General features: G+C 45.8%; 1 protein-coding gene across 15 annotated transcripts in view; it reads right to left on the minus strand.

Annotated features, from left to right (window-relative positions):
* Itpr1 (inositol 1,4,5-trisphosphate receptor type 1) overlaps positions 1-23,121 on the minus strand; it is a 338,511-nt gene that overhangs the window by 58,294 nt on the left and 257,096 nt on the right. For all 15 annotated transcript variants that reach the window (XM_029478979.2, XM_029478989.2, XM_029478987.2 and 12 more), the window contains 7 exons: positions 19,050-19,230; positions 16,633-16,886; positions 10,497-10,697; positions 8,916-9,026; positions 6,487-6,582; positions 3,388-3,510; positions 2,075-2,179 (listed from right to left, as the gene is read on the minus strand). In XM_029478979.2, the coding sequence (XP_029334839.1) occupies positions 2,075-2,179; positions 3,388-3,510; positions 6,487-6,582; positions 8,916-9,026; positions 10,497-10,697; positions 16,633-16,886; positions 19,050-19,230 (1,071 nt within the window). The remainder of the gene's footprint in view (positions 1-2,074; positions 2,180-3,387; positions 3,511-6,486; positions 6,583-8,915; positions 9,027-10,496; positions 10,698-16,632; positions 16,887-19,049; positions 19,231-23,121) is intronic.

The following is a 23,121-nucleotide window of genomic DNA, read 5'->3' on the forward strand; positions in this document are numbered from 1 at the left end:
GGGTGGGGGCTCAGAATCACTCTGCTGTCAGAATGGTTTTGGTTCAAAGCTAACCTGGTTTAACTGGAAGTGTAGCGTGTGGTTAATACCTAGAACCTGCCTGGGACACAGGCTCAAGGGCCTATTCCATATGTTTGTTATGAAATGGTCACCTGCTTCACAGACTAGCATTAGGACCCAAGCACAGAAGAGGTGTGCAGCTGGCTTCAGGAGGAAAAGGGAGGGAAGAGGAAGACTTCTGGCAAGAACTGCATTCTATGGCTGAAGAGTGAAGAGTCCAGAGTCTGCTAGCAAAGCCCAAGCAGCTATGCCACAGAACCTCGGATCTGCATAGTACCTCAGATCTGCATACATAGCCCTCGGGGGAATCAAAGGGAGGGTCCCAGCAAGTCAAGGACTGGATTCTGAGGCTAGGAACAGCTTTTAAAATTTCCTTGTTTGGGTAGATTTAGTGGTGGGTGGGAGTCAGGAGGACAGAATAGCATTCCTTCTCTATGCCTAGTAGTAAGACACTTTGTTCATGCCTTTTCTCTCGGTCAGGCTTCAGTCTTCTCCCAACTGGGCCAGAGAGTTGGACAATACCTCCTGATTCTATTCATCTTTAACCTTCTCCATTGCCATGCTTATCTCCTGAAGGATGAAGAAGACAGAGCTAGCTGGCCTTTTGGCTAAGCTTCTGGCCAGAATCAATAAATCCGGACTATACGTTTGGCCTGGCTGACTGAGTTGGTCAAACGAAGCATTTCATCAGGGTGGCCTGGAGAGCTGAGACGGCAGGTAAGAAGAGACTCCCAAGAGCCTCCATCCTGAATGTGTCATTGCACCCAACCAGTCCCTTAGGTCTACAGAATCCCTCTACAGACAATGATAATAAATTCATTAGCAAAACAAGGTACAATATCCTGACTACCTAGACCCTGGAGTCAGACATGTTTCTTTTCAGATTCTAAGAGACATATAGGTGATATAAAAGATCAGGGGTGGGACAGCCTGGGATTCATACTCCAGCTGTGAGCCTGAGAGTGAGAGAAGTTAGCATCCTCACTGAACGTTATTGAAGAGCTGCTCCTCCACTCTCCAGGTAGAGATGATGTTATGCCGTGGAGGAGGTCACTGAGTGTTTTGTCCTGTTAGGATGCATAGAGGACGGTGGGGTTTCTGTGGGAGAAATGCTCGCAGTTCCACTGCTCTGAGAATAAAGTGCAGATGTCTTCCCAGGACAGTGTGTCCGTGTCCATTGCTCTGTGTTATTTCCTCTCCTGGACTTGCACATTTTCACATTGATTCACTCCCTTCCAGCCAGCATGCCTTCTCCTGAGTGCCCCTTACCTCGTCGTTCATTCCTTGTAGGGGCCAGGAAAGCTCATCTCTCTGGGAGCTGCTTGGTTCAGTCCTGTGTTCTTTCATTCTGTCTCTGGATTCCATTCCTTCTAAACAGACCTCCTACAATCTACAGGTCCCTCTGCTAGACTTCATGTGCATATATGTTCCTATGTGTGGGTGGGTACTGGTGTACATATAAAGAGAGAGGTCAGAGTCAACCTTGGTGTCTATCAATTATCAGGCACTTTCTCTACCCTGTCCCTTTTTGGAGGCAGTTCTCCCTCCAAAATTGATGGACCTGTCTCTAAGGAGGCCAAGCAAGCCCAGATATCTGCCTAGCTCTGCCTTCCCAGATGCACTGAGACCACAGTGCATGATAATACACCTGGATATTTTATGTGGGTTCTGGACATTGAATTGGGCCCTTGTGGTTGTATGGCAAATGCTTTATCAACTGAGCTGTCTCTTCAGCCCTACCTACTTGCTTTAGCAACTGGCCAGAAAATATAATCAAATCTATATGAATCTGATCAGTGTGTTCCCCCTCTGCATGTTAAGCAGTAATCATGATAGTTTTGATCAACACTGGAAATCTAGTACCTAGTGGGAGGAGCTAGAAAACAGGAAGCACTTCAACACTTTTATTGCTCAGAGCAGTGAGAACACGCCAACCCTGGTATAGGGTACCATCTACTGCAGGTCCAGGCCTTGCTAGTGAGTATTCCCTGCTCACGGCTTGACTGGTTCATACCTCAATTTGTGCTGTGTGCTTCGCGTAGAACTCCAGAGCTTCATCCCCATCCACCTGGCCTCCAGGTTTCAGCATGGTTTGAAGTTCTTTGTTATGCCGAGCCAACTAGACCACAAGCAGAGAAAAACCGGGAGTCAAGGATTACAAGAGCTACTTTTAAACTCTAGATTTCTTTCTTTCTCGTGTATCTCGGGCTGGCCTTGAACTTGTGATGTAACTGAGGATGACCTTAACCTTTCCGTTCTCCTGCTTCTTCCCCCAGAATTCTGGTTTTATGGATGTACACCACTGCAACCAGGGCTTTTTGGATGTTAGGTGAGCACTGTATCAGCTGAGCTATACCCAGCTTTTCGGAGTTTAGAAAAAAAATTGCAAAATGACCAGCAGTAAGCCAAAGGCCAAGGTACCTAAAGAGAGGCTTGCTCCCTCTGCAAAGCTCTGCTTTGCACAGAGGCTATTTTGGGAGTCTGGCATAAAAGAATAGATAGTCCATGCCCATGCAGAATAACCCTTTTCTCTGATTTCTTAAGCTAGGCAGGAGGGACATGAAGTTTTCTGTGCACCCCATTAAGCCTCCATTCTGGGGCTATTGAGAAACCCTTTTGGATGCTAGATGCTGAGTATGGAGGCAATGTGGGACAGGGGAGTGTCTGAAATCATTCAGTACGCATGCAGAGGCAGAGACCTAGTAACTCCAGGCCTCTTGCCTTCGTTGTATTATGCCCAGGTCCTGTACCCAAGTTTAAAAGAGGCTAAGGAAAGGACATGTCAAACTCCACTGGGCTTCAGCTTTTCCATCCCCACCCAACACCTGAAGACACGAGTATACCCAAAGAAGCAACTGCAAAAACCCAGACACTTGGGAGGTGATTATGAAATGTGGCATGTTGGTGTCAGGGAAGAAAGTATCACCCAGAAAGGCAAACAAAAGGAAACTGTAAGGACAGGTTCCCACAGATCCCCAAATGTGATAATCAAGGAGGCTCAAGTTTATTTCTTTAGGTTGTTAGGAGAGACTCATTAGTATTTATAAGATGCCCAAGACTCCTTTCAGCCACCCTAGACAACCATCCTTAAGAGTATATGTATGTACAGAGCATGGGGATTTCCAAGTCCCCGACCTACCATACTGGGAAAATGGCAGTGTCTGGGAATTCAGTCCCTTAAGGCAGGTGGGCAAACACACCTGCAAGCCATGGTCACATGGGTACAACCAGTGCTAGAAGAAAGCTTTCCAGGAAGAGTCAGTCTCAGGGTGCCTCTAGCTTAACATGCTGGTGATGTGTAGAAGGGCAAGAGAGAGAAGGCTGTACCTGGTGAGCGAGGATGTAGATGTTGTGGCCCACGTTCCTGGGGGAGGCAGCTCCATCCTCACCATTCTCCCCATCCTCAAATTCCACTTCACCTTGCATGTAGGCCTTCTTGATCACTTCCACCTTTGGGTAGGAATAAGAGAACACATCTCCTGACTCAGGGCTGACCCCTGCAGGACTGGCATCTATAGCTTAGACAGCTGTCTCCACTCCTAGAACAGACACTGCTCCCCAAGGACTACAGCCCACTCCATCAGGCTTGGTTGCAGCCCAGACTCCTCAGTTATAACGATCCCAGGAGCAAGCACCACCTTCACTCACAAGAGAAGTTGGTTCACTCTGCTTGGACCAATACATTCAATGGCTGGCTTATAACCTTCTGCTCTGGAAGTTGGTGGTGAAAAAAAAAAAAACACCCTAATAGGGGAACAACGGATTGTTGAGATGATTGGCTGAAAGGGCTTTGCCATGCAAGCTGAAGGCCTCAGGTTGAATCCTGGAACCCACGGTGGAGAGAGACAGCCTGTTTGTGATCTCTATATGTCCACTACTACCACCATGAACATGCATGGAGATACACACTACCACCTCCAGTACTACCCAATCCCTTGAAAATAGCAAAATGTCACCCACCCCCAAAGTTTCCTTATCCCACTGCTACTTTGGGGAGCTGGTGAGGGGGAGTGCAGACGAGTAAGAAATCCATTGGCTTTTGAGAAAGCAGTGCTACTACTTTCTGTTAAAATGTAATGCTAGCAAACATTCTGTGAGGTCTCGGAAGCCCCTACTCCTCCTTCATCTATGTAGAAATGAAGACACAAAAGAACATTGCTAAGGTCATGGTTAGTGAACTAGGATTTGAACTTAGCCACTCCCCTTCACAGCTGCCTGGCTGACTCTAGGATTCCGCACAACCTCCTAGCACACTTCTTAGAGCACTGCACTATCTGCTGACTGTTCTCACTCACGTTGGTGAAGAAGCTGGGGCTGCTTACATCTAAATCCCTCCCCATGGCACTTGGCACGCTGCCCTGTCAAGCTTTCCTAAATAAACATGTCATTCAGAATTTAATAATTCAAACACTAAGAGTAAATATGTTCAGTTATATTAAGAATTAATCATTTCCTTGGATGATTCAGAAGGTACTTCAGCCTGGGGCACCGTCTTCATTGCCACTGGCCGTTATCTGGGACCTTCTCATTATCCAAGAGGAAGCATGTGGGCAGCCACATATTCTGCACTGACACGGTCAGCTGCTGGATGTTACTTCAGGGATGAGACCCTCACTCTCTAAGTTTGTTTTCCAAGCAGTTCTAAAACCAAGCCCAGCATACTATATATGCAAAGAACATACATAGGTGTATGCATGCATGCATATATGTGCACATGCAGATATGTTCTGCATTTAAGAGCTTCCTTCCTGTTTGTCGCCTTAGAGCCCTGGTTGCTACAAGAAGACTTGATTCTGTGATCCAGAATAATGTGCTCTAACCAAATGGGGCAACCCTGGAGTTGGTGGAGCCATAGCAAGGGGTCATGGCATTTGCTCTACCCGTGACAGTCTTGAAGAGACAGGGCATATTCTTAATTCATATGATCTGAAATGGGTCCTATGCAAGGGCCATTCTGACCCTACTAAATAATGACCCTTGGCTACCCAGTTACCCCCCACCCCCCACCAGTTACATAAGCTGTTATGTAAACTCTCAGAGAATCCTGTCTCTGTGGGAGAACTCACTCCCTGACCTCAGGGATCAAAGAAGCAGGCTGCTGTGAACTTTTATTTAAAGGATACATAAAGGGACTTTGGTCTGGCCTCTAGTGCACATCCAGGTTACCAGGAGGCAGAAATGCTTTAATGCCCTCATTTAAGTCTGTCGGTTACAGTTTATTTGCATGGGGCAAAGTCCAAATAGACTCAGCTCATATCACCTATCCTTGAACACTGCTCCTTTCACAGCTCAAACCACCAACTCCCAGCATGGGGAATCACAGTCTATCATAAATGTCACCCTTCGAAAATAAACCAGGTCATGTTTCAAGGAAACAAAAAGCAAACACCAACATTCAAATAGACTCTCCTGTTGTTCGGGCGACTCCACCAAGAACAGATGCGAGCCTGTAAGGCTTTAAAAGATGTGGTAGTAGGCTATGTATGTGTGGTGACACACACCTGTCATCCCGGCGCATGAAGTTAAAGGGATAATAAGCTGGGGTACAGCAAGTCACCGTTCAAACAATCAAAGCTGTCAGGGAATGGGGGGAATAGCACGGCCATAACCCCACCTCTCAGGGAGATGGAGGTAAAGAATCCAGAGTTCAAGGAAAGCCTGAGGTGCACAGTGAATCTGAGGTCAGCCTGAACTACATGGGACCATGTCTCACCCTATTATTCCTAACCCTGCTTCCTTGCAAAAAACGAAAGCAAAATTGCCCAAAATCAAGAGCTGGGAATGTGGCTCAGTGGTAGAACGCTTGCCTAATCATGAATACAGAGAGGAAAATGGACCTCAATTCACATGAGGCTATATGCAGGCACCATGCTAAAAGTCTGACGTGACTCTTGTGTTCTAGACTTTAAAATAACCCTTCAACGTAAGGAATCTTACTTTCTCTTTTACAGATCTGGAGAGTTGCACAGCTCAGAGAGCTCCAAGAGCTGTGTAAGCTGCACAGTCAAAAGAACGAGCACCAGACCTGCACACTTCACACTCACTCACTGCACACTCACTCACTGCACACTGCACACCCACTGCACACTGTACACTCACTCACTGCACACCCACTGCACACTGTACACTCACTCACTGCACACTCACCCACTACACACTGTACACTCACTCACTGCACACTGGTCTCCATGAGCGAGCAATGGGGAGGGAAGCTTTCATACATGGTCTGTGCTGATAGGTCAATGTGAAACATCCCATGTCCACTGCCATATTTCTCTATGTAGTCATGGGGCTGGATTAAACCAGCCTTGATGTTTCTGTTTTGGGGAATGTTTTCAGAAGCTCAAAGAAGCAGGTTCATTATTCTGTCCCAAATTTCACTTTGAGTTCCGTGGTGCTCCTGTCAAGGGATGGGTGGCAACTCACCAGCTCCTTGGGCCTCATGTTATACAGGATCCTCTCTGCATTTTCACTGTCGTGTCTGCTTTCCATGATGGCCAGGAGTAGCTTCGAAGCATTGTTCTAAATGGAGAGAACCAAGGGAAGAAATATGGAGGAGCAGCCTGGGCAGCTGCCTGGACCTATGTGCCCAGCTGCACAGGTGTGCACTGCAGAGGACCTTCACCAGTCAGGGCTCAGCATATGGACAGAGGCTGAGTTGAGTCTAAGAGGCCTCTATCTGTTAGGACATGCACTACATTTTTGCAAACTTTCACAACCCCTGGGACCCCAGAAGAGGGTGAGAGATTGTTCAGGAGCACACTTCAGACACTGTCTTCAAAAATGGTCTGTTAGCTAGTAAGCCCCACAGCAGCTCTAGCAGAAATAGGCAACTTACACAAGGGTGCAGGTGGGTGTGGTCTTCTCACTGTAATTTCATGGAATAACATTTGCATATAATCTATGAATTTTTTCTTTGTCTACTTCATCTCTATATTATTTGTTTTTTTTAAAGATTTATTTATTATATGTAAATACACTGTAGCTATCTTCAGACACACCAGAAGAGGGGGTCAGATCTCATTTTGGGTGGCTGTGAGCCACCATGTGGTTGCTGGGATTTGAACTCTGGACCTTCAGAAGAGCAGTCGGTGCTCTTTCCCACTGAGCCATCTCACCAGCCCTCTATATTATTTGTACGACCTAGTATGGTCTACACATATAGTATAGATACAATCTTTTTTCCCTAAGTATTTTGTTACTCAATATTGTTGGACAGAGATGACAGTCAATAAATGTCATTTCTCCCTGTCCTAAAATGCATCAACTTTCATGCCTCTGTTAGCCTGACTACATATGCCATTAGTTAACAAAAGTGGCCCCAAGGAACACTTCACATCCACTGAGGCATACCTATTATGTTAACAATGTCCATGTGTCCACACCTGGAGTTTCATGGCTTGATATCATTTGAGGTCCCAGGTCTACAATTTATGTACTTCTTTGTATATAGGCCTCAAAAGTTAAGGTTTTCTTTCTAGGGGTTGGAAGTTGAGACCAGTTTTCCTCCCCAGCTTTGGTCATAGAAGTTCAGTCCATTTACTGTGCTCTCTGTTTTTCTAGCACAATCCTCAGATGGCTAAATTTATTGGAAAAGGCACTGAAATGCCAACCAGGAACACAGGCGTGTCTCAATCTATTTCAGATACTCACCATGTACTTTCTGATAAATGGTAGCCATACGAGAGCTTGAATGATATTCAAGTCAAGAATAAAGTATTTATCAGAAGGAAAAAAAGTGCTAAAAAATTCCACTTAAACCATATGTTCAAATCAACCATGAGTTTGGACTCTCAGTTCTAAATACTAAAGGCAAAATAAAATTAACCATGTAGTTCCTGGAGAAGTCTGTGTTAATATCTTCCAAAGGCCTTGTCTTCTATCACCTTTCATACAATAAATACTTTTCAGCTGACCTTAGTAATTCAAGGCTATTTCCCAGTCGTGATAAAGTCCTTACTGATGCCTCTGGGTATAAGGGAGAACACAGATCTCAACATGCCCTAACGTGGGAACAGCAGAAGAGGAAATGTGCTCAGAGATGCTAACACGTTTCCAAACAGCATCCCACACCAGGGTGGGTTGCAAGGTCAATTTTCAAATTGGATTTTTTTTTTAATCCTTGACAATCTCTGGAACACCCCCTCCACACACACCCTAGAACAAGGGCAAGACATTGGGGCAACGCACACAGACCTTCAGAGATGGTCTGTCAGCTAGTAAACCCCAAAGAGAAAGTGCCTTAAAGCCATCATTTAACTCCATAAAGCTGTTTTCATGGGGCATCAAATGCTAGGGTTGCTCCTGGCTTCTCCCACTTGTGACAATTTGAAGAACTCATCAGAGGACTGGAGGCACATTCTTATTTTAAGCTAACATTATTAGCCACCCTTCTGCACAGCCAATGACAGAACAGAAAAAGGCGTCCCTTAACTAAGTAAAGATAGATTTTTTTTTTTTGAGATACTGGAAGGGCTTGGTTGTACTGTGTTTCTGCTGGCCCCTATCCCCAAAGGCAGTAAGATCAGAAACCATAGAGAAATGGTCTTTCTTTCTCCTTCTAACTCCCAACAGATTTCAGAATTGAGGCTTTTCATTCTTTCTGAATTTGTTTCTCAGTTTTGGGGACAGCTCTTCACTCTAGGTGACCTGAAAAGCTGGTACTCCCAAGGCCCTTCTTTGGAAAGAGGTAAGTTCTGCATTTTTGGTCAGAATGGACAATGTGGGTCATTTGACCAGTTAAACAGAATGTCTTTGGTATTCAGTTTCACAATACCATCTGTGTCACATGCCAGGCAACGCATACAATGACTTTTCCCAAAGGCTGCCTCCTCTAGCTCTTCGTTTCCACTTGCCTTCAGTTCTAACACCAGGTCCATCCGCTTCTTTCCCAGAGGGTTGATATCATTGAGGATGAGGGCTGTGATGATATCGATGCCATTGGACTCGTGGGTGGCGATGCAGTTCTATATAGACAAGCACACACACGGGCATTTACACAAATGCTGGCCATAAATCAGACGTCAAAGGCTAACAGGCTAAACTGCTATTTCAACACAATGCTCACCACTCCCAGTAATGTCGTTTGGGGAGAGTGCAATTTTCCGTGAGAAAGTGGTAAAAATAAAAGACAGATGAAGATCTCTAGTTTCAGAATTAACAGTAAACAGTAGGAAAGTCCCCATACACCCTAACTGATAAATTGGCTGAGTCTAATCCAAATAGTGCCGTGCAGTCGACTTTGTTCTTATAGGAAAATTTGGTGTGTGACTGATACCAGGATCTGAGCCCCCTCTCCCCTTTAAAATTGTGTTCCGTTCTCTCTACACCACTCATCTTGTGAATTTGGTACTTCTGCTTAAGGCTTAAGCTTGGAGAGCAAGCTTTTGGCTCAGTCTGTATGGTATCAAAATGGAACAGCTTCCTCCAATTAGGTTCCTTGACTGCAGAACAAGCCAGCCTAGTTGGTTCCTTTCAATAGGTCTTGGTGTAGCATGAAAATAAACTTGAGGTAGTAAGAAAACTCACCTACCTATGTCCAGAATTGGTGTATTTCTGTTTTTTCTTATAACTAGACCTATACCATCTCCTTCCAGGAGAAGGAAGTGGATCTACCAAAAATGTCTTCATACTAAGACTACTGTTTTCACAGATGGTAAGTTGTCTACTTTAAACTGCTCTCCTTGGCGTGAAGGTCCCACCTCCCCTAACTAACTTAGCACCTCATACTTTCCCTGCCCGTGGAGTATAGAACCGACCATTTCAAGCCTTCACCCACCAGCTCTCCAGCCAGGAAGGAACTACCATCTGGAGCTAAAAAATCATAGTCAGTCTAGCCTTGAAGTGTAAACTAGAACCTTCCAGATGCCATGTGTGAGCAAGGATTCTGCTTAAGAAAAAAAAAAAAAGATATAGGCTCTACTCCACAGTGACACTTCTGACACTTCTTGTGGGCTTGGGCAAGGCTAGCTGGTCTTTCCTTTCCCAGAAGACCCTGGTGTTAAATCTCAACTACAAATGTTCTCCTCTGCGTCCACGCACTTTCACAGGAAGCAGGTGTTTTCTACTTAGCTGGGTTTTGAGGAGTTTCAGGGAATCACTTTTTGACCTTTTCTAGTATTTAGAATATGTCACAACTCTCAGGTACTGCTTTCATTCCAACCTTCTTACTTACCCCTAAAAGTCAGTTACAATTGGACATTTAAACTGATTCAAACAAGACTGAGCCAAGAAGACGAGGTCAACCTCGTGTATTCACTGGGTCAAGGTCAAGTTCTGGATTGTGAAGAAGTGGCACGGAAACGTCTCCCCTGCTGGAGAAGGAGCTCCTGTCTTAGGATTTCCCTAAGAGCCACAGGCAGGGGTTTTATATCCATTGTTAACCTTTTCAAAAATATGTATGCCTTGCTCTCATCCCAGAGCATAAACAGAATTACCTGGTTCTCATGGCAAGGCCCTTGACAGTACTCCGTCAGACTCTCCAGGGTTTGGTTGATAAGTGCTACATTCTTTTCGTTTATGTACAGTCCAAGAAGACCAAGGCCTCCGGTTGTGCTCCCACAGATACAGTCCAGAAACTGCAGTGTCTCACACACCAAATTGTAGTTGGTCTTATTATTTTGGCAACGAAGGAAATTCTGCATGAACAAAGGCAAAAACAAAGAACAACAACAACAAAAGGTCATCCATGCTGCTACTTTGATTTTCTCTCTCTAGTAGGCTGGTGTCCTGGAATCAAGACTATGATAGGCTGCTATGAAAGCAGGTGCAATATGGGCTAGAAGAGTCTTCATGGCCCAGGGATTGTCAAGCAATGGTCTTGCTCTATAGCTACATCACTGGCTTTTTCATCAGTACGTCTATATGAGTTTCAGGGAAGGAGCAATTCTCTTGAAAATCCATTTCAGGTTCCTCTGGTATGAATTTTCACTTTTCCATTTATTCCTTTAACAAAATTAATCTGGGTACAGATGTATATTTGGTGGATGTGTTTATATGTGTGCATGCATGAATGCTCCTGGGTATATGCGACTGTGTGTGTGTGTGTGTCTGCATGGAGGCCAGATACCAATGTTAGGTATCTTCCTTAATTGCTCTCCATTCTATTTATTGAGCACAGTCTTTCACTGAACCTGGGGTTCATCAACTTAGCCAGGCTGGCTGCACAGTGAGCCCCAGGGACCATTGAGTAGTGTGTTTACATGCATGCACTGCTATGCACAGCTTTTTACATGAGTGCTAGATCTGAACTCTGGGCTTCAGTTGCATAACAAGCACTTTACCAACGGACCCCTCCCCTCCCCTACACCTCTCTGCTTACTTCTTCCCTTGCTTATCGTGTTCTTATTGGGTGGTTAGGAGGTAGTGTGTGGTGAATACAAGACTCATGTTAAGTATAGATACTACAAAGAGAGATGTTAGAGGCTGGCTTAAGGGCTGGGAGGTTAGCTCAGAGGAAGAGAGCCTGCCTAGCACCTTGGTTACATCACTGGCACTGAAAAAACTGTCTTACTTTACACACACACACACACACACACACACACACACACGCCTGCACACACACAGTTTAGTGGTAGCTCATGACCATTTCCCCTACTAAAGGGTGAGAGTAGGTGTGCGTGTGCATGTGTGTGTGCGCGCGCGTGTGTGTGTGTGTGTGTTCATGCATATGCCTGACTGTATTCTCCAAGAGAAACAAAGCAAGATCCTTCCTCAACAAGATAAAGAGAGCATCATCTAGGTAATCTTGCAAAGCTCGGTATTCTAAGAAAGAGGAACTTGTCTGAGAGTCCAGCCACAAGGCACAAATCAACTACAATATTATTTATCTCAGGGTTAGAAAGTGGGCAATGTTTACTGTAGAAATTGGGAAGTAAAAATGATAACATCCATAGAAAGGGACAGTGGACATGAGCTTTGATGTGATTCCACTTCTGTTCATAAAGTATACACTGGACACTCATGATAGCACTGTTTACAGCAGCGGAGAAATGGAAATAACCCAAATACCAACTGGGGAATACTAAAACAATACTTCACTAAATAATAAGGATCCAGGTTCCGGTAGGGTTCAGAGGAAGCACAGACTACTCAGGGGTCCTACCCTGTGGGCTTTCCTAAGGTAAGTGAGTAGTTTTTTTCAGGGCTACAGGAAGGCAAAGAAGGGTCTCACTCAGTTTATTCCTTGCTATGACTACCAAAGGAAGGTGCTGCATATCTAAAGGCCTGGCAGGGCCCCCCAACACACAGGGTTAGAGGGTCCTCGGCCTAGGCATTGAAAGGATCTGGATGCTCAAGAGGCAAACTCACAGCATCCCTTCTGCGGCCTACCACAGTGACGTCACTGTTCCCAGGACGTTCATCTCTGCTGCGTGAAGTCACTGCTCCCCCAGCAGTGCTCTCTGGCAGCAGCAATCAACTACTTATTGCCTAAGCACTCTTTCCTTTTTTGCCTCTGGGGCTCCACACAGTATTTCCTCTGTCTCACACACTCTCCTGGCCTCTCCTCTGACTCCTCTTCCTTCAGGATGTAGTATAAAGTCACTTCATCCAGGAAATCCTGTCTGGCTCTGGAGCACCCCCATGTTATGGACAGGAGACTTATAGGATGCCTTTCTGTTTTCAATGCCGGTGGGCGGTGTGGGCTCCACACGGGAGAGGTCCCTTGGTACCACTGAGAACATCCCCGGCTCAGTGTCTTGGGCAGCTTACACAAGGCTGGCACTAACTAGCTGCTTTATCAAAACTGATTGCAATCATCTGAATTCAATTAAACAAATGGAGAAAAAAAGACAAAGAAGGCCATCAGCTTATGTGGTCTCCAGGGAAGGCCACCTCTCATGGTTTTTGCAGTGTCTAGTTGGAATCTCCCTTGTCCTAAACTCAGCTCTATTTCCTCCTATCTTTTACACAGACAGACACATACTTCTCACCGAGGGGCCCAGGGAAGCTTTGTCAATCCACCTTTAGCACACAGCACATTGCCTCGTCAGCATGAAGAAACTCTGGCCTTTTGGGGAGGGTGAAGTGGGGGATGGAGATGGGTGAGGAAGGAAAAGGTTTCAGGCCTGTGCTCATGTAGCCTTGGGCCTTTAACCTGGGGATGGGGAAGCTCAGGCTCAGCAAACACTCAAAACCACACACTCTGGTGAAAGGGCAGTCCTTCATTAGGCTTCTGACTAAGCAGGGCTTGCTTAGGGCAGTGATGGCCCACTTGGCAAGGCCAAATTCAGTGGCTTTCTCGACACTGAACATCTACCAACAGGAAAGTCAAGGTTATAAATATGACAAGAAACTGGCACGAGCCCAGAGACCGCTGCCTCAGAAGGCTGGGGCTTCCTCTGTCTGAGCAAATCTGGGTTTCCTTGCACCAGGGAGCCAACCACTCCTGCCTGGCAGTTATAAGAAAAACTGAGGGTCATTCCTGGGTCCACCGGTAGAGGCGGGTAGGTTAGAAGCCTCTTTTAAGAACTCATCATATATGTACAAAAGTATCCCACTATCTGCCAAAGGGTGGCATTCTGAGTAGGTACACCTTACTTCCTGTCATTTTCACAACTAGTGTCTCACAACTGTAATGCCAGTGGGGCAGGGTACCCCGATTTGTGGAGAACCATGCCTCTGCCTTAAAATTGATTTTTAAAATGACCACACTGAGAGATGAGTTTCATTACGACACTCTCGTACATAGCTTGAGAGTTTTAAGTAGATGGTTCTACCCTACCCCACCCCCCACCAGTGGATCTGGGAACACCACAGGTCCCTGAAGACACCTGAGGTTCCCAGGACTGAGCCCTATGCTCTAGAGCTCCTACAGATGAGGGCTAGGGGAAGAAGGCGCTGGGACTCTCTAGTTTCCACTCTCAACAGGGCAATTTTGCTCTGTGCTACTCAGCTCGAGCCTATCTCTGCACAAGAGGTCTTCAAACAAAGGATTCTATAGTGAAGAAAAACGTTGCTTAGAACCACTTAATTGGAAAATCTTCATATACCTTCAAACGTTACCTTGCTAGGTCTTTTTAAAATATGTGAGTCAACCCTGCACCCTGCATGACTACACACACACACACACACACACACACACACACATACACACACACAGTCCCCCACCCCCAATTTTCCCTAGAGCAGTATAAAGACCTTACTAAAAGTTGAACTTTCCAGAGATCCCAAGGGTGTAAGGTGGAGGGAGAGTTACATGAAAGATAAAGTCTAAGAGTATAGTTCTGAAGACTTCCAGCAAGAAATCATGTAGTTTGTGCAGTTAGCTAATCGTGCACTTAAGGCCTAGCTCTATTTTCCTACTCTAGAAACATGGAGATGAGGGGTCGGAGAGTGGGGGGAGAGGAAGAGAAAGGCAGGGCAAGTCCATGAAACCAGAAGGCAGCTCAGAACCCATCTATCAGCAACTGTCCCTGTGACGTGCACAGAGGCAATCCTTGGTTGGTTAGATGGGAACTCAGCAAATATTAGCTGTTTGGACCTTCACAGCACTTAGCATGCTGTATTGCAATCTCTGATTGGTCCCAGTCCTCCTGCTCCATACACTCAGATCTGAGGGATGAGTGAGGTCTGATCACCATTAGTGCTGGGTCCTGAACATGTGTTCTCCAGTGTACATGACAGGAATTGATGCCACCTATTTCTTTTGGGGAGCTTGAAGTTGGTGGTGGTCAGTGACACCACATGGAAGAACAAACAGTACAGAACACCAATCCCTATGCTTAGCAGCACAAGTCACAAAGATGCCACAAATGAACTGCTTGGGCCTAGATTCATACACATCACTTACTCTTCCCTTAGTCAATTTCCCTTCTGACCAATGATGCTGTTATAAGGTAGAGGGACATCATGAGACACGGGAATGCCGGCCAATGAGGCAATACCCAGATCCTGGAGCTTTGGGAAAAGAAAGGCTCTGTTCTGCCTGAGCCGAGTCTCATCCAGTGGATCTGGGCCTAAGGTGTCTGAGCCTGAAGCAGTAAAGTTTGAGCAATGGTCAACCAAAGGGACATCTAGGATGTCATCCTCAGATAGTGACAAGGTAAAGCTCAGAACACTGACACCTGAACTGGACCACTGACTGCCAATCATACCTTGGCACATGATGGGTCAGCATGGCCAATGGTGGGTCTTATGGGGAAATTCCTTCATTTTAAGGTCTGGCTCCATTTAGCCAGTTGATGACCCTAGAAATTAGATGGTTTTCAAAGTTCAGGGTCTTTAGAGAAATTTGATAAAATAAAAACAATCGGATGGATTAACGTTAAAAGATGTCGCTTAGTTCCATTTCATTGTTCTGTATTATTCTTCAAGTGTCTTTTCTTTATGATGGAGGTTAACTTGGCAACACTAAATGGTCCAGCCATAGTCACTCGGTAGATACAGTCAGCAATGTAAACATTTAAAGGTAGTACCGTCCTCTTGCTACATTTGGTGTGTATCAATGCCTCTCATATCGCCATTTAAGCTCATAGAACTACCAATGCCAAGTTGTTTAGCGTTGGAAGAGATATCCCATCTAAGAGCCATGCAGATATACTTTTCCTTTCCATCCTAACACCACTCAAGCAAAGAGGGGCGGGCACCTAAGGTTCAAGAATTGACAGGAAAGCCAGGCAGTACACCAAGGGCCACATGTTCCAGCGCATCTCTCCGGGGCAGGGATTTGGAACAAAGAGTTGGATCTCTGGAGCACACCCTCCATGCCCTTTCTAAACAGTCTTTGTTGCAAGGAAACTTCAAGCAAGGTAACACCTTGTCCTTGTCTTAGAGTCTGGTTAATATCACAAGCTCTAGACTGTCTAGGTTCGAGTCCAGCTTACTAAACTTCTAGAAGATGTAGAACACACTGCTGTATATATGATTTTCCAAACACTACAATGTCTTTATGCAATACACAGCTATACTCAGATTTATGTATTTGATTTTGTAAATCTCATGTGCTTAATATATTTAACAGTCTATTCATCTCTTCAATTATTACCTGAACATCTATTGTTATTGGTGGCAAAGAGCAGTAGGCTATAAGACATATGCTCATAGGAACCTATGCACACTAACTACATATGGAGCCAATGTCCCTAATGAATGAGGCTATCTTTGTTTGACCTTGTGGAGACAATGGTGAAGACATGATGGGATAGATCACCCACCCATATTTCCATTACTAGTCACCCAAAAAGTCTGTAATGTTGGATCCTCAATTCAGGCAAGCTGGCCTAAGTGACAGGAGCTGAACCACGAGTAGAAAGGACACCACGGTCCAACCTACCCCAAACTCCCACCTCTAGGTGCTGAGGTCTCCAGGGACCTCACCTACAAATGCTGGGGCTTCCTGGGCTTTAGTCAATTACTTACAGACCTCAGGGTCCTCCAGTCCCAGGCTTTCACCTGCCAGTGTCAGGTTCCCCAACCCAGAACCCTCTCCTGGAGGTCTCCGGGTTCCCATCATCTGGCTTCCCACCTGTGGATATTTAGGCTCCCTACACAGGACTCCTCTTGCACATTTCCAGGTTTCCACAGCCTGGCCTCTCCTGGAGGTCTCAGGGACCCCACAGCCCAGTCTCTCACCTGCAGATCTCGGTTGTGGTTTTCACACAGAAGCTGCAGGAAGCGCAGGATAGGCTGCATGATGGTGATGACAGCGCTCATCTCTAGGTCATCCTTGGCTTTGTCGGTTGTGGCCTGGGTGCCCTCCCCAGACTGGTAATGGTCATCAGGGTCGGCCTCCCTCCGGAAGGTGGTAAAGGCTTTCCTGGTGGCAGCAGATGCTTCCAGGAGCTGATCCCGGACCTCTTCTGTTATCTGTGTTGTGGGTTCTTTGGCTAAGAGGCAAACTTGTGACAGTCAATACTGCTACATCCTCAGAAGTTCTATTTTCTATATTCTATATACCAGTCAGAAGCCCAGGTTCCTGCATTTGCAAGGGATCTGTACACTTGGCAAAAACAATCCAGGAAGCCACCATCTCCTCAGTCTCTTGATAGGTGGAATATAGAGCCTAGCCCTGCTAATTCCATAATGCTTTTGACACATCACTGAGTGACCCCATAATCTGTGGCTCCGAGCCTCAGCTTCTTCCTCCATAAAATGTGAGCACATCAGTGATTTCTTCGAGAAGGTTCCTGAGAGGCCTGAAGTAATGCTAATGACAACAGCAATTACTGTTACTGGAAGGACAGCAATTGACCCCCTGCCAAGTGCCAAGATATCATGAGTAAGCACTCTGTGTGTATTATCTTATCTTTTCTGAAGAATAACCCTCTGGGATCACTACGGCATCATAGGTGGGGCTGGGGATTGCATGGGCTCTGAGGCTGGCTCAGTGGCGTACTACTATATCTGTGCCTCAGTTTCCTTATCTGTAAAATAGAGATAGCCATTTTATCTAAGTACAGGGTTAACTTGAGGTTTACATAAATTGACACAGATAGGTAAAGAACTTTGAACAATAGCTGCTTACAATTTGGATTTAGGAACGTCTTTCAAAGGCCCATATGTGAAAGGTTTGGGCCCCAGCCTTTAGTGGTATGGGAATGAATAGAACCTTTAAGAGGTGGGGCTTGGTGGGAGGTCATAAATTAGTAGGCGGGGTGTGTCCCTAAAGGGATTGTGGGACATTGCCTGTTCTGGTTTCTTCTGATTCTCTGCCGTGAGGTGAGCGGTTTTACCCTCTGCTCTCTGCTCTAGTAGTGATGTGCTGCTCTAAGGTGGGTTCCAATGCAACTAGACTGAAACCTCAATTAGTCTGAGCTCAGACAGAAATTCCCTGGTCCTCGGTTTATATACCTCAGGTATTTATTACTGCAACAGAAAGATGGCTAGCATACACCTGGTTCATATTCAGTACTCAGCAGGACTTGGTAGGTTTATTTTTCCCTCCTTCTCTTTATACCCCCTTCTAGACTAGTGGTTCTCAAACAGTAGTGAAAGTGGAGATTTTTTTTTTCTCCCTAACTTTCCCCAGCATCGAAGTGGAAATATCTGGAGACATTTTCGGTTGGGCATATGGGTGTGTGAGTGGCATCTAACAAGCTAAAGGTCACAAATGTTGCTCAACATCCTATAGCCTCTGCGAGGAACATTCTCCAAATGTCAACAGTTACTTGATTGACAAATCTAGCACTAACCTTGAGAAGTTGAGTTCAGTGTGGTTAATTAACTTGCTCAAGGCTGCTTGACTCCTAAACTCACCCCTTCACCACCAGTACTTATCTTTTGGTTTTGAAGGGAGATTATAGAGGAAAAGTTTGCAGTTTGGAAACTAAAGTTACCTGACACGGACAGACAAGATTTCTAAAAGTACATATTTTCTCAATGTTCTCTAACAATAATCAGAAAAACACAGTAAAACAAAAACAAAACCCAAACAATTCATGGATCTTAATTTCCAATGCCAACTTGATGCGATTCAGCGTTGCCATGGAAATACGACGTTGAGCTTATCTATGAGAGAGTTTCTTGATGAGGTTAACTGATGTATGAAGAATAACACCGAATGTGAGTGGCACCATTTCCTCAGCTGGTGCTGAGACCTGAATGAGAAGGAGCCGAGAATCCACTCATCACGCTCTGCTTGCAGACTGGGGATGCAGGGTGATCAGCTGCTTCCCATCCCTGCCGCCAGGCCTTCCCTCCGTGACAACTACAACCTCGAAGCCTGCTCTGCAGTAAGACTGGTCTGTCTTGGGTTGTTTGTGTCAGGTCCTTTGCCACAGAAATAAGAAAAGTAGCTAATGCCACCCATACTAATTAGAACTGTGCATGCATGAGAATATTTATGAATTTATTAAAGCAGGAAGACCTTCCTAGGTGGCAGGGCTTTTTTTTTTTTTTTTTTTTTTTTGAAAGGATGGCATAACCACAGTGGTAGCTTTCTTCTAAAGGCCCTGCTCAGAAGGCATGTTGGAACCTGGAAGCCATGAAAAGCATGCAGCATAACACAGGCTCCTCTGTGAGCTCCAGTCCGATGGACCAGAGCATATTACCTTTCTTCCGAGACGGGGCATCCCTGTCCACTTCATCATCTTTCTTTTTGTTTCCCAAGTCGCTGGTGTTCACTGTCACTGTTGCCTTGATTTCTTGCTGGGCCACCTTCATTCGATCGTAAAAAACCTTGAAGAACTTCTCTGATTTCTTATCTTCTGTCAGCCGGCAGAAAAATGAGTGCTGTCACGGAGAAGAAGAGATTCTCAACACCATGAGACGGACACAATTAAGATCCCCAAATTAAATGGAGATCCTAGGCAGGTCATAAGCTTTGCAAATGGTCTACCATTCTGCTTATTAGTGCCTGGGAGTTTAAGGCCTGAACTTTTCAACATGGAGAACTTCAAAGAAACAGCTGAACTTGGAACAGCACTCGCTCTGCCTTCCCTGCGGCTTAGCTAGGATGAAGCTCTCCTCTCACATCAATGGACAGCACACATGAAGGAGGTCGTTTGTCTTCTCTATGCTCCTGTGCACATCCCTACGAACAGTGAATGGAAATATGCCATCTGCTCTACAGGGCATGCTCATTGTTTACAGGTGACCTGTCCACAAGCCAGGCTGAGGTTCGAGAGCCAAAAGTGCTCAGGAAGGTGTGGGATCATGTGACAGGAGCATAGATGAGAGTAACAGTGGGCAGAACAATATTAAATGCTTCAAGAAAAAGGTAATTTTCAAATAAGGCCTTGTACCATAGGAAGGAGTGGTTAGATGATGTTCGGAATTACCAGGTAGCTTGCCTCTTGGATGTGCATTTGTTTTTGGCCCCACTGCAAGCAATAGTGTATATTGTTGATGTGAAAACACAATATGGTGTCTCTACTTCATTTACGACTGTGCGCTTTCACCCCCTTGCAAGAACCACACTGTTGTGAGTTATTTACATAAAAATACAATACGGTCATTTCCAAAGGAATGAGACAAAGCTTCAGACACTATAATTCCTGCTCTCAGGAGATCTTTCAGTTTCGTACCTGATTCTGGCAAGATGGAAGTTCCTACAGGGATGTCCTAGGCTTCCAAAGCTGGAAAGAACTATAACCTCCTTGCAGCTCTGCAGTGGCCCCTAAATCCTCTAGCTCTTATATGTGCATCTCCCAACTTAGTAACCCACCCCACAGAACTGCTGCCTCCATCTGTGAACAGGCATTTGCTGGTACCCTGGCTCTTCTGGCCACTGACAAACCCACTGACCAGTATCTGTCCAACAATCTCCTATGTTATACTTTCTTGCTCATGTCCTTTCTTCTAACTCATGGATTTTAACTTCTGGTAATGACAACACAGGATCTGCTACCTCTTTGCAGACTCTCTGATTCTGACTTGTCCCCTGCAGTCACTCCTGAGTATCTAGGCCCATCTCTATCTTCCTGACTGTGTGATCACTGAGTCCTGTAAGACCATGACTGTTCAACTAACCTTACATCTGGAGTACCCACCACTGCCCTTTACTGCTTCTCAGTTGCTTTTCTCTTTTTTCCTATTCTATCCACTCACCCACTTGCTATTGTGCACCTGTCATGAGCTGGGCACAGTGTCAAGTATGAGAGATGCAGGAACGAACATGGACCTGAATCCCCACTCACCATGAACTGACAGGGTGGTAAGGAAAAGACACAGTAATTCAGAACTCACCCTAATGATCACCTACTCACTCCTTCTTTTAACCCTAGGGGAAAAATCCGAGTCTTCTGGCAAACAGCACTCAATGCCACCACTTGAATCTTTCCACAGCACTCAATGAGTGTGGCAGCCACTCAATGCCACCACTTGAATCTTTCCACAGCTAGACCCTCCTCATCTTTTTGTCTCCCCACTCAGGTTACTTCCTGCCTTAATGAAGGCATCCCGAAACAAAGTCCAGGTCAACTGCTTCTTTTCAAATGTCCAGTCCTCTTCTCGCAATAGCAAGATGCTGTGAAATCTCACTGTAGTGATTACTGTGGAGCTGCTCATTGTCTTGTACAGAAGTGTAAGCTCTATGCAGGCCAACAACTGTCATATGTTGTGACCAGGCTCAGCATATAGCAGGCATTCCATAGCCATTTGACAGCAGATTGGTAAGAAGCTAATGTTTTATATCTTCTTTTGACTAGCCCCCCTCAATGAGATCCTTCTTAATTCAGCAAACTTGATGAAAATAAATAAATTCTGGAGGAACTGCTTAAATATCAGAAACCAACACTTAACGGTTCCCCTCAAACTCAACACATCCACAAATAAAATGAGCCCTGAGTGGATGGGGAACCAAACCGCAGAGCCTTAATTCCCCAAGGCCACGGAACAGCTTCTCTCACCCAGGGTCACAGGAGTTGAAGGCAGACCCTCAGGGTAACCCATGCAATTGAAGTATTTGGGAGACAATCTGGTCATTTGAGAAAACAAAGTACCCCTCTTAAGTAAATATATAAATAAATGGAGCTTGTCATCTGTCTCTCCCAATAGGGAGAGGTGGCACACAGCTAGCTAGCCTGCTGCAAACCACAGGGCTCACTCAGCATTGGGGGTGGGGGAAAGGTAGCCCAGCTGATGCTAGCTGACACCTCCTGGGTAAGGGACGCTCTCCTGAAATGAGAGAAGGGCAGAGACTTCTGTCTAAGTGTCTGCAACTGGCCACTCTTGTTTATTTTGCAGTATTTATACCTTGGTCAGCTCCTCAAGGACCTGGAGCAGGAGGTCCTTTAGGAAGAAAACAAGGAGGTAGTGACTGCAGAAGATGGGAGAGCTGCTTTTTGTGTCCCCTCCCCCACTGCCACCCTTCACAGTTTGAGCTCTGCATTTTCTCATCAAAAGGAGAAGGTAATGGGGTATCTCAAGGGAGGCTCTTCAGAGAGAAGGCACTGCAAGGCACAGGTCTCAGTCCCACTTCTCTGTACCCCAGTGAAAGAAAGGGCTGCCTCTGTACATGGAGTGCACAGCCCATGGCCACTGCCAGGCTTTAGCTCCGCTATCAAGGGTCACCACAGAAAACAGGTCTCTGGTGCCTTACTCTCCTCACCGCAAAAGGAGTACAGTGCTAGTACTTCCTGGTGAGCCTGAAGGCCCAGGGATGACTTAGAGCCACCCTCGTAGTAGGTCAACAGCACTGACTTCCTCACTATGTGCCAGGAGGAAATCCTTTGTGCAGCATCTTAACCAAGTTCCTGCTGAGCGTTCATTCCCAGGACCCTAAAAGACATTACATGTTAAATCCTTAGCACACCCGGACACTGCAACTAATTTGGAAGAAGGTGGCCTGGGTCCAGGGCACACACATGCAGGTGTGGTAATTTAGGGGCATAATGGAGCACAGGCTCAGGTCTCAGAAGACCACATTAAACAAAGACAGCTGGAAGACATCCAGTCTCTGGAAGAAGGCCGAGGCATCTCCCGTGAGGATAGGACTGAGCACTGATGATGGATGGAGTAAAGAAGCCTTCGACAACACAACAAGGTGTGCCAAGTGGACAAGAAAGACATGGAGCCACAGAGGGCTCCAGGACAACCTGCTGGAGTCTGCTAGAGCTATTCACTTGCCTCCTCCATGGTGAGATCTAGACATTAAGAGAGAGACTGGGCCCTTTGCCCTCTTCACAGGCCTATTCACATTCACCAAACTTCTTTCTAAGGTAACTAAGAAGAGAGAAGCAGTATGGCTTGTCACATCATGTGGGGCTGAAGACCAGGGCAAACAGGTACACGGCCCCTATAGCCTCAGCACTACCTGGCCCTATGCCCGCTTTCTTCACTGAACCTATTTCGGTGAATTGTCTCTTCCCCCAGGTCAAGAGTTGTCACAGGGAGATTTTACTTTTTCGACTCTTTTCCTCCATATCACCCGTCTGGGTGGGAGTGAACCCTTCAATATAAAGCTAGCTCACGGTAAGAAACACTAGATGGCAATAGAAATGTCAATGGCAGTGGTCTCCGTGGGTAATGATGGCAAGTACAGTTAAAAAGGGGGATAAGATAATGTTCTGGGGTGAAGGACCATTGTGATGAGAGCGGCAGTTGCACGGATGTCGTAAACAGTGGGTTTCTCAAATATGCACGTGTTCATCCCTGGGTCCTGACAATGCGCACTGCACCTTA

Source organism: Mus caroli, unplaced genomic scaffold (assembly GCF_978045245.1).
Source record: "Mus caroli unplaced genomic scaffold, Mus_caroli_1 scaffold_7, whole genome shotgun sequence".
In the NCBI taxonomy this organism is placed as follows: domain Eukaryota; kingdom Metazoa; phylum Chordata; class Mammalia; order Rodentia; family Muridae; genus Mus; species Mus caroli.